A 12,711-nucleotide genomic window follows, 5' to 3' on the forward strand; every position below is an offset into this window, starting at 1 on the left:
CCAGTAGTGTGAGGCAGGTTGAGATAACCCTTCTACTAGAAATAAGCCCTATTATATTTGGCCCCTCCTACAACAAAGACATGGACAGAGCATCTAACAGGACTCTTTGGATTTGGGGGGAAACTTATTCCTTATTGGAGTGTGACTCCAACCCATTTGCCAGGGGATCTGAAAAGCTGCTAGGTTTGAATGGGACCCAGTAAAGAAAAGGCTCTGGAGCAGGCCCAGGCTGCTGTACAAACTTCTCTGTCACTTGCACCACAGGACCTAGCAGATCTAATGGTGCTTGAAGTGTTAGTGACAGACAGGGATGATGCTTGGAGCTTTTGGCAGGTTCCTATAGGTTGATTGCAGTTTAGGTCCCTAGGATTGTAGAGCAAATCCCTGTCATTCTCCGCAAATAGATTCTTTCCATTTGAGAAACAGATTTTGACCGGCTATCAGGCCTTAGTAGAGGCTGAATGCTCAACCATGGGCCACTAGAGTTACCATGCAACCTGAGATGCCTATCACAAACTGGATATTACTGGATATTATCTGACACACCAAACCACAGATAGGGCATGCACTACAGCATGCCATCATCAAATGGAAATGGGATACATGTGATCAAACACAAGCAGGCCTTGAAGGCACTAAGGGCTATGAAGAAGTGGCCAAAATGCCCATGGTCCCCATTCCTGCTAAATGGTCTTCTGCGTCCCATCCCACACATATGTCCTCATGGGGAGTTTTCCACCATCAGTTGACAGAAGAAGAGAAGACTTGGGCCTGGTTTAGGGATGGTTCTGCCTGATATGTGGGCACAATCTCCAAATGGACTGCTGTAACATTAGAATCCCTTCTGCCACATACCTGAAAGACAGAGGTGAAGGGAATTCTTCCTAGGAGCTAGACCTTCAAGCAATAGACATGGTTGTTCACCTTGCTTGGAAGGATAAATATTCAGATGTGTAATTATATATAATATAATCCACAGGCTGTAGTCAATGATTTTGCTGGGTGGTCAGGGACTTAGAAGGAACATGATTGGAAAACTGGTGACAAGGAACTTTAGGGAAGTGGAATGTGGATAGACTTCTCTGAATGGGAAAAAATGTGAACATAGTTGTGTCTCATGTGAATACTCCTCAAAGAGTGACCTCAATTGAGGCAGATTTTAACAAGTGAATAGGATGACCCATGCTGTGGATACCTCTGTCAGCCTCTGTCCTCAGCTACACCTGCCATTGCCCAATGAGCTCATGCACAAAGTGGCCATGGTGGTAAGAATGAAGGTCATGCATAGGCTCAGCACTATGGGGTCTCATTCACCAGGGGCAACCTGGGTCTAGCTATATCTGAGAGCCCAATCTTCCAGGAGAAGCAGTCAATGCTGAGTCCCCAGTACAGGATCATTCCCCAAAGTGATCAGTCAGCTACATGGTGACAGGTTGATTACATTGGACAACTTCCATCATAGAAGGTGCAGTGTTATTTTTTTATTTCTTACCAGAATGGGTACTGACTCAAATATACAGATTCCTTTCCTGCATGCAGTATTTCTGCCAAACTACCTATAGCCAAATACCTCTAAAAGGATGTATTGCCATCTTCCTCTACAAGGATGAAGTCACTAGCCATTGCAGTCACTGACCTTCAAAATACCCTGAAAGGAGTTTAGGGAGATTAGGAATGAGACACTCTGTGCCCTAGGAAAGACTGGCAGAAGAGGCTTTCAAATAGTTAGATGTTTTCAGGAGCAGATTTTTTGAGCCCAAATTCTTTCACCTTCTTATATCTAGAAAAGCACTAAAATTGTTACTGGAAACATCTGCTCCTTGCGACTAGCAGTGACCTTCTCATGACTAGCAGCGACCTTCTCATGACTAGAAGCAAGCCTCTGACAAAATCTGTGCTTGACTTCATGTATCCCTTTCACTAAAGTAATATATAATACTTACCTCCCCTTCTGCCTCTTCAGAGCAATTCCTCAGAGCTATCTGAAAAGCTGTCTCCCAGACTATAGTCTTCATTTTGCCACCAAAATCCCTTAACTCACCATTCTCACATTATGCATTTTTTTTTTCAGTTGACACTACCACCCATGGACTTACACAGGGCCTTTCCATCATCCTGGGATTCCACACAACATTGTTTCTGATCAATGAACTCACTTAACAGGAAGAGAGGTGTGGTAAAAGGCCCATGCTCACTGAATTCACTGGTCTTACCATGTTCTCCATTATTCTGAAAAAGTTGGCTGGATATAATGGTGAAAAGTTCTTTTCAAGACTCATTTACAATACCAGTTAAATGTCACTACCTAGCAAGCCTGGGGAAATTTTTCCAGAAGCATCTAAAATGTGGTGTTTTGTTTTTTTTTTTTTCTCTCCCATGGCTGAGATTCATAGGTTGAGTGATCAAGGATTAGGAATGGGAATAGCACAACACATTATTACCCCTAGTGATCAACTAGTAAAATCTTTGCTTCCTATTCCTCTGCAATCTTATGCTCTGCTACCCTATAGGTCTTATTTTCAAAGAGATTCCTCTAAAAACACACAAAGATTCCATTAATCTGGAAGTTATAACTGTCACTTGCCCAGATTGGGCTTCTTATGCCTCTGAATCAACAAAGAAGGGGGTTACTATGGTGGCTGGGATGACTGATCCTACCTAATACAATAAGGTTCACAACAGGAAGAGAAAGAGCTCTAAAAATGCATTTTAGTTTAATTCTGAGACCAGTGATATGCAGTTGGTCCTACAAGGTCTGATTTTTCCACATACATCCCTTCAGTGACAGAGTGGTCAGATTTTAAGAATAAAGCACTTCTTAGCATACGTCCTATCACTGGCACTTGGATTATGAATAAATTGGAGAAGTGAGCAGTTGATGAGCTTCTGACTGCTTTTCAGAGATTTCAATATTATATACCTTCTAGACACTGATGAAAAAAGGCACATCAGGGCTGAGGTCAGAAGCCTATTCACAATGTCTTCTGGACATTTTAATAGTTCCTTTCAATGTATATTACATATAAAACATATAGCAAGTATGTACATAACCATCAGGTTTAAATCATGATTATTATAATTAGTTAATTCATTCAGTAAATAGTTAATGAGCACTTTAAATGTACACTATGTATACTCCTGGGTCCAATCTTGACAGATCCTTCATTCCTTGACTAATATTCAACACACACTGGGACCATCAGCACTGGGGTATGCTAGTGTCTCAGAAAGATATTTGCTTACACTGCATTAGTCTTTAGGTGCACTAGATAGTTATGGTTAAAAGATGTTCCATTATCTGTATTAACTAAAGCCAAGCTTAAACTGAAAGACTAATAAACCATCAATTCAATAATATCCCAAATTATTCAAATATAAAAATACGCAATGGCTGACAAAAGCAAAAAGTTTTGAATTACATTTGAATAGAAAAAAAACTGTTTTAAAATCCCCTTACCTCTTGTCTGTACCCCCTTTCCACAGGCTTCACCAGTAACCATTGTTTCCTGCCTGACCGACTCAGGCACCAAGATACAGGGGCTCCATTTCTGTGCCTTCCACCTGTGATGACAACAAACATCAGACTAGAAATGCCACCATGGCAAATATACAAAAAAAAAAAATACTGGAAATTAATGAATTTGAAATCCAAAAGCATAAAGATAGTTATTCAATAAGAATGGACTTGAAGACAATGTCCTAAAAAGGGGTTTTGGCACACCCTAGGGCTGGCAATAATACCTCTGCCCAGAACCATGTTTAATGCAGTAATTACTTTTCTTTTTAAATGTGGACATTTTGCACATAATCTTTAGTTCATAGAGCAAAGTGGCCATAAAAAGCATCAGAGTATAGAACAAATAAAGAAGGTTTAGCTCTTTATGAACCTAAAACTGTTTAAATAAAAACAATAAAAGAAAATAAAAGAGAGAAAGTCCCTACTTCTCACTGGAGGGTTAGAGAATCAGGGTTTGAACATCTGAAAATTTTGGATGCCAACCTCCACACTTGATCTTCTGGCTCCAAATTTTTTACCAGGTATATCCTAGCACTTTGGGGTATCTCTAATGTCTCAATAGGTTGCAGAATAAAAGGGAGGTGGGGACAATGGGGACTGGTCTTATGTGATAGTTCATCTCAGGGGAGAGAAATGGATCTGTCTCTGAGGAAGTACAAATATTTCTACTCCACAGAGGAAAAAGACTCTAAGGAAGCCTTCTGGTTTCCCAATATTTTATTAAGGTCAACAAAACTCTATTTTTATGACCCACAGATCAGACTATGACTTGGACCCTTAAACCTGTGTCTTCAGAACATTCTAACAAACCCAAACCCTAAATGTAACCACAGGTTCTGCTTCTTGCCTGAGTATAGTTTTACATTTTGTCACATGAGTCAATATCGGTGATTAGAGACACTACTTCAAATAATGAAACAGAAACATGAAGTAAAAATATCCTTGACCAGTTTTGCAAGATGAAGAAAGTCTAGAGAGCTGTTGCAGATCTATGTGCATGCAATTAAAACTACTGCACTGTACACTTAAAAATGGTTGAGATGGTAAATTTTAGGCTTTGTGTTTTTTAACCACAAAAAAAGAAGTCTCAGTAAAAGAAAAATTAATGTGTACTAGAACATGGAGCAGACTTCTTCTGCTCAGGAAAAGTCACTTTATAAGAACCTCTTATTTATGTGAACATAGTTTAATACAGTGCATGGAGGTCAATGAACACAGCCACCCATTACTCTCACCACCACCTCTCCTTCACCTAGATTAAGTGAGTCTCAGGTTTCTTGGACAACTGAAGATAACTGAGGAAGCAATTGTCTTAAGGGATAGATACAGACTATTTTGCAGAATCAAGCAAACAACATTAAAATATACAAGTGAAAGAAATATAGAATTGACTTCATTCAAATGGCTTCCATATGGGAATAACTGAAGAATTGGGAAGAAATCAGTAAACAGCTAGATGGAGAAACGTGCCGCATTTGAAGAAATTTCCCATTAATTTTAAGTAGTTATAAATGTACTTTATAGACCCATAGACTCATAAGTACATTTCTAAAACACAGAAACTGAAATGGTAAGGGGGTTTCATTCAGCTTTTCAACTAGGCCATGTCATTCCTTCAGATCCCTCAAGTTCACAACAAGGTTTTCTAGACCAAAATGAGACCAAAAAATTCAATCTAATTTAGTGTGCTAAAGAAAAGGAAGAAAAGTTCAGGACTCTTGTAGACTCATGGTTTCAGAATGATAAGCCTGGGCTCAGAGAGGTTAAGTGACATGACTGAGATTATAGACATCAAGGCAGGCCGGCCAGCTGTCAATCCTAAAACCCTAGATACTCAGCCACAGACTCTTGGCAACACCCATTGCCAATTCTATACATCAGTTCTATACAATCTATACATCGCCCATGCTGTCTTCCCTTTTGCTTATATTGAAGGATTCTTCATTCCAGAAAGAAGGACCATTAGAAGCAGCAGAGGACCACTAAACACCACCTTTGAAGAAGAATGAAAGCATGCATCTACCGTAATCCATATCTGTGGCCCTATTTTTCACTCCCAAACTATAAAACCGCTTCCTACTCTCTCCCAAAGGGGAACACAGTCTTTAAGGCATTAGCCTACTGTGGTGTCCTTTGTCTGGCAAAACAATAAAGTTTTTTTTTTTTTTCTCCTTCGCCCAAAAGTCTATCTTTGTGATTCCATTTGGCACTAGTGAACAGAGGTCAAGGTTCAACAATGCTTTCTGTCCTTTCTGTTTTCCTGAAAGCAGGAAGTAAATCTCTCCTGTGAAAGATTCTTTCTCCCTGCATCTGGAGGTAGAAGGATGCCTTTTAAGGTCAAAAATAGGGAATTTGGGGCTATAAGCAAAACTTGTTACTTCAACTCACTACCCCAAGCTCAAACTCTGTTTAGATTCTTCAAGGATTGAGCATCCAAAATCTATGCTTCTTTGTCCTATGTATATTCATTCACACATTTATTTTTTCTCTTTCTTAAAAGTATAAAAGCTGCCTACTTTATCTTACTTCTTAGGTCTGATTTCTATGGGACCTCCATGCACATGTGTTAAAATGTGTTACTTTTTCTCCTACTACTCTGTCTGGAGTTATATTTATTATTAGTCCAGCCAAAAGAACTCAAGAAGCATAGAGGAGGAAACTTCATCCTCCTCAACATTTACTAACGTAACAGGTTGAGAAATACTCAAATTCACAGAAAAACTTCTCTAGATATTTTGATTCTATTTTAATTTGGTAAACGCATGTATGTCTCAGCTTAACAAAGTAAAAGAAGAAGAATCAGTGTAAAATGATCAAGGTATACATTAATTTGCCTCCCTAACACACCAATGAGGGGAAAGCAGAACCTAAATTGGAACCGTATTGCTCAAAACTCAAGGACGTGTTAACTAAGGGGCAGAAAGTCATGCTGATAACTTGGACACATGTTAAGCGATGCTCTGGGAGAAATGATACAATCATACAATCCACAGACAGTGGAACTGATTTCTGGGGAAAATGGCATGAGGCTGCTGAGGAAACTAGTTCAAACATGAGTGGTTAAATTAAAGTACAACAGGAGAGTAAAGAGAGTGGACAATAGAAAGGATGAGCCTACTAAAAGTTTCTAGGGTTTTCTCTGATTATAATAGCATGGGAATAATAAAATATCTAATAATATTTGATTTGCCTAATTTTTTTCAGTTGGCCACTTTCCCTGAGAACCTCCTCACTGGTCCCAGAAGTTTCAATATTTATATGCGGCACAAAAGGATGGATATTGATAGGGTTCCTACAATGGTCCTGGCGTTGATAAGGGAAAACTAGCAGCCTGGGCTCATTCCAGTGTTTATTCGCACCCTCCTCAGACTGTTCATCAGACAGAAACAATGGCAGCAAAGGGTGATAAAATTGGTCATGATTTGGGCTTCTTCAATGGCATTCTAAACTTCAGCTCATGGGAGGTCTTCTTAAAAAAAAAAGAAAACCAAAATATTTTTCTTGAATAAATTTGCTCTTGAATTCCATAGCTTTCGGATGCAGTATCTCAAATAACTAGGAGAAACACTAGACATTTTTACTAACGGTATTTTTAAGTGTGCTGATAACAAACACACTTAAAACATGATTTTTAAGTCCATGGGCTTTTTTTCACAAAACCCAATAATAATAGTAACCAAATTGAATCTAGCAGTACTTTAAAGCAGTGATTCAATCCAATGTTAAAAAGAAATGGAAGTTTAGCTGCATGTTGGTAAAGAGAGTAAATTACAAGAGTCCTCATCACACATATAAAAACTTAATGGAAGTTCATGATTACACATGAAAAACTCAGGTATTGCTTTTATAAATAATAATCACCAACTTGCCAAAAGGGCACCTATAGGTAAAAAGATGCTCATTTTAATTTTCTACAAACAAAAAAATACCCATGCATTAAACTTTTTCTCTAAGAAGATTTCTTATAATGTGTATATAACAAAAACTGAGAACCAAAACCATTTTTGAACTAAAAGAAACAATTATCAAAGAAGTAGAAATCTCTTCTTAGTTCTTGATTAGAGGCTTTAGGATAAGAACGATAGAATGAGGTAAGGTGTGTGTGTGCGTGTGTGTGTGTGTGTGTATGTGTGTGTGCACGTGTGTGTGTTTCCAGGTATGGACTTCATCTTGAATCTCTTTGGATCCAGATTCTGATTGATTGCCTAGGTGGCGGAACTCCAACAGCTCAATTACAATAAAAACATTGTTATTTCTTTTTCCCTGATAATTAGACTTTCATATTCTTTACTCTCTCAAAACACATTCTAGATAAGAGGGGAAAACAGTGAGGTATCTGAAGATAAACAGTGCTACCCCTTTGTATTTCTCACTATGAGTATCTCATATAACAACCATGTATTACCAGAAAGAAAATAAGTCATGACTTACACTAAGGTCTAATGATCATTTGAAAAGTTAACTAGTTACCGATACGTGGGGCACAGTGACACATCTTCACACTCTCGCTCTTCGAATAAGGTATCTGGACACTCTTGGCCTCCATTGGCTGCTTCTTGGATGATAATCCTGTATCGAGACTGTTTTATGGTGGCGTTTCCTGAAGTAAAGGAAAAATAAAATTATAGGCAGGCCCTTTTATGTGAATGCAGAGAAAAGTCCAGGGTTAGGGAACAGCTGAAGAAAGAAGATAGATAGAGAAGTAAGAGCCTCTGGAAAGACTACCTGGGAAATGAGAAAAATAAGCAAAAACCAGGGATTAATTATTTTTTCTTCTGTGAGAAAGACACATTACACTTAATAATTGTGATTTCAAGCTATGTGTTCTTAGATGCAATGACTATTTCCTATTGTCTTAATGTATTTTAAATTAATCAGAATTTATATTACCTATGGCATAAAAGTTCCAGGGCATAATCTGTGAGGCTCCAGAAACACTCTCTGATCTCAAAACAACAGCTCAGGGGCTGAAAGTTTGACTATTAGCAATTCTCTCCCTCAGGTGGGGAACTTCCTTCTTCAGCATACTTTTTAATATGCAACCACTCTTACTAAAATTGATACATCAGTAACATATTTCTTTACGGCTAATAGTTTATTAGATTTCTCATTCATCATAACCTGAGATAACAGGTGTAAAATTGGAAATTCGAGAACAGGCGCTAAAATTATGACAGAGAAAAAAATTGTCTCCATGGAGACTTTGTTGAGCAGTCGACATGGGAACAGGCATCTCAATGAAAAGATAGCTGTGTTCACTTTCATGTTTGGCAGCATTTATTTTATAATCTTTATGTGCCTCTGAATCAACAACAACCAAAGTCAATGATGGTGCTTAGCAACTATTTCAATTACCATATGTAAGATACTGAACTTGATATGCAGATACAAATTCTTCCTTAAAAATTATTTTATTGAAGTACAGTTGATTTGCAATGCTGTGTTAGTTTCTTCTGTACAGCAAAGTGATTCTGTTATACATATATATAGTCTTTTTTAATATTCTTTTCCATTATGGTTATATATGAATAATAATATATATATATTCTTATATACATACATATATATATATGAATCACTTTGATGTATAAAAGAAATTAACACAACATTGTAAATCAACCGTACTTATATAAAATTCAAAAACAAAATGGAGAGATGGGGAAGTTTAGAAGAAAATTGAATTAATTTTTAGTTCCGAAACAGATAATATACTGTTTTAACAGTATAAGGAAGAATATTTCTAGAAAGCAAGTAAACTAAGTGGAGCAACACAAAAGGGAAAAAAGTAGATTTTATTAAAATTATATAGTCACGTGATTTCTAAAAAATCACTAGTGCAAAAAGACTTCTATTGAGAAGCAGTGGACCTATGACCCAGGTCCATTCCCTTTCCTCCTCCTCCCAGAATATTTTGAACTCTTTCTGTATTTAGTTCTTCTATGGTTACCTCCAAATCTATAAATAATATATTCTTTTCACACACTTCTTGTTTTAGTTACTGTAGGCATCATCTATTGACTTTCTGCTATCATTGATGAGTATTTACTTTGTACTATCTTTCCATGTTTTATTTTATCACTATTTCCATGCCTCTCCCGGTTAAAGACTTTAAATAACCTGCATTTTTTTCCATCCCACTTCTCACTCCCATTCTCCATCAGATCAGCCAGAAATATTCTAAAGAGTCACCCTGGGTAGACAAGCTTCTTCTATTGCCTCCTACTTCCTGCTAGGTTAGGTCCTGGCTTCATGTGCTGTGTGGTCAGTTTCTCTGCTCTTCAGTCTTTGTATACTGAATCTTTCATAAAGGAGTTTAGATTTATTGTCCATTGATGGCTCTCCCCTTTTGTTTTTGATGAGGAATCTGGGCTTTTAAAATTCATTTCTACCGTTTTAATGAGATTATGAGAAGGGTAGACCAACACACTTGTACATTTCATGATTTTGAACTATGAGTTTATGAGAGGGATGGGATCTTTTCCATCTGTATCCTCTTCTTTCCAATTCTTTAACCTGCTTTGCACCCAGAGATCTGACCATAGAGGGTATGTATCAGTGGCTGTTTTGTCCATTGGCTTCTGGTTGGCTTTGGCCAAAGGTGGTTTGGGACACATAAAAAGAAAAGAAATTGAAAGAGGAGAAAGATTGTGAGAGAGATAGAGACATATACAGAGAGAGCAAGACAGACAGACACAGAGAGATATATCAGGATATATATTCCACCAAACTTTATCCTCTAAATCAACTCTAAGTTGGTTCCCTTGGTCCAAAAAGCCACAGTTCCTATGGAGCAGTGCTCTCCTGCAGCTACTTTCTCTAAGTTATTCTAACTGCTTCTACCTATATCAACTTTCAAGCTCCCAACTGTCACTAGTGAGGTCCTATTAGTTTATATTATATTTATCCACTTCTTGTAAACAGTTCTTCCATTAATTTTTCTCCAGTTATCCCATTTGAGTAAGCTATTTCTTTCTTTCCAGGACATGCTTATAAATTCAAAGGAGAGTGCTAGTTGAGAGAGGAATAGTATAATTGGTCCCTTTTAAAATGCATTTAAGGTCCAGTGAGGAGTATAGAAAAAGGTTAAAAAGGAAAACAAAAAGTAAAATTAAAACAGTTCTGCATAATAATATAAAAGCTATCTTCATTTGAGTGGGGACAATCTGGATAAATAATTGTGCCTTTAGGAAAAAGTCTCCTCCCCTACTCGCATTTCCAATTACAGTGCAGTTATTCTAATAATTATTATTTATTCTTAGGATATGAACATGAATATGGGAGTATGTGTGTATACATGTTCTGTCCAAGTGTTATCTTAGGAGACCAGAAATAAAGATTAAAGATAATAGGAAGAATGAAAGGGTTGACTTTACCCCATATTGAGGTGGAACACAGCTCAATGCCTCTCCTTTCAAAGGGCACGCATATGCCACACACACACCACACACAACATACAGAGTGCACACTCACACATACCATACACACACACCATACACACCGTGCACACTCACACATAGAGGTATTCTGCTTAATGGTTTAATTTGAGGTCAAAAAACTCTAAGTTTCAGAAAAAAATAGTTGCATTGATTATCATGCCCTACAGATATTCACGTGAAGGTTGAAAAGAATGGATTCTATGGGCAAAACAAACTTTTAGAATTGAGGTCAAGTTTTTCCAGTGAGAAAACTGATTGGCACTGGACAAAAATTAAGAAATACTTCTATGTCTTTGCAGAGGGAGCAACAAGAGAGAATGGAAGGAACTGCCTTCGGGGTCTGTGATACATCTCTTAGGAGTGTCTCTTTCTAAGTAGAAGTGTATATGTTTTTTTCCCTTGAACATTGGAATGGCAATATGTAGCATTTGGTTTTAAAGGATTTTCCCCCTCTCTGTGATGCAAAGTGCCTCAAATTATGACCAAACCTACAGCAGAGTTGGTTATGCAGGACACATGTGATTTAGCTTGTATCATGGGAAACTCAGGGGCAACCAGCAGACACACTTGGGATGAGGCAGCTGATAGTCTGCTCAACCCACCTGTATCTTAAAGCCCTCAGGAGGATAGCAGTTGTATATTAGTGTAGGATAATAATTCCAGAAAGCTGAAAGATAATAAGCAACAAAAGAGGTGGATGTCTCTGACAACACTCAACATAATGGTTTGAAGCCAGACAAGAGGAGGTGAGCAAAAGGCCAAGTGGAAGCTTTCACAGAGTGTTGTCCAAAAAAACTTCCCTTTCCATGAGTACACAAAAAGATGATTTCCGGGAAGTCATACAGAGAGGCAGACAGTGGAACCCACTGGGATTACACATGTATGTAAAATTTTCAGGAATTATCACTTTATGTCAGATCTACTTCTGGGCATTTTGCATATGTTATTTTATTATTGTAATTCTTTATGAGGTTGGTATTATTTCTATTGTTATTAATACTACACCCATTTTGCAGATAAGAAAATGCAAGTTGTAAGAGGCAAATAATTTCCAGAAAAATCACCAAGCTAGAATTAAAACGGCAACTCAATAGACATCAAAACCCATAGGTTTTCCATAAAAGAGACTTTCTAGTAAGATGAAGATAAGAGCGCAATCTAGGGAGGATATCATATGATAGGTTTTTTTTGTTACTCTGAAGGGTTACCTCTTCCTTTCTAATCAATTTTGCAATAGTACCCTGTTGGCAGAAGGTTTCCAATGTCAATGAAAGCAATGCTTGTAGGGCTTTTTGAGTGATACTTTCAGCCTCATTAGGCCTATGAAAAATAACAATAAATTAAAGGGCCTGTTTGCAAGCATAAATAACTGCTCAAGCATGATTATTGCTAATAAAGCACTAGTCTGAAGTCCATTTTAATATATGTATCTTTTATCATTAATAAGTCATCGGGCATAATTAAACTTAGCTTATTAATTAGTCAAAAGAAGTTACATTTAGAAAAGATGGCAACTGAAAGATCAAGAGCCACATTTCATGTTGGAAATATATGACTGGTCAATAGACACTGAGGGATATTTATAAATTCTCTGTGAAGGTCCATCCCAGTCTTTCCCAGAAAGATGATGGCAAAGATGGAAGAAATTAGCACATAAAGACTGCCTCTGGGTGACTCATGACGAGGTAAACTAGGACATGTTACACTGAATTGAAGAGTCATGGGTGTTGAGCCTTGATACCAGGGTTCTTTAATCAA

The 12,711-nt window shown here is 37.6% G+C and overlaps 1 protein-coding gene across 10 annotated transcripts in view; it reads right to left on the minus strand.

Moving 5' to 3' along the window:
* THSD7B (thrombospondin type 1 domain containing 7B) overlaps positions 1-12,711 on the minus strand; it is a 960,849-nt gene that overhangs the window by 404,919 nt on the left and 543,219 nt on the right. For all 10 annotated transcript variants that reach the window (XR_014830551.1, XR_014830550.1, XR_014830553.1 and 7 more), the window contains 2 exons: positions 7,988-8,117; positions 3,458-3,561 (listed from right to left, as the gene is read on the minus strand). Coding sequence is in view for 6 of the 10 variants with exons in the window: in XM_085001332.1 (XP_084857458.1) it covers positions 3,458-3,561; positions 7,988-8,117 (234 nt within the window). In the remaining 4 variants the exon portion in view is untranslated. The remainder of the gene's footprint in view (positions 1-3,457; positions 3,562-7,987; positions 8,118-12,711) is intronic.

The sequence above is a fragment of the Sus scrofa genome, chromosome 15, assembly GCF_054392235.1.
Source record: "Sus scrofa isolate SSC_HxYL_T2T_F1_AM1 chromosome 15, Sscrofa_HxYL_maternal_Yorkshire_Landrace_v2.0, whole genome shotgun sequence".
Taxonomy (NCBI): Eukaryota; Metazoa; Chordata; class Mammalia; order Artiodactyla; family Suidae; genus Sus; species Sus scrofa.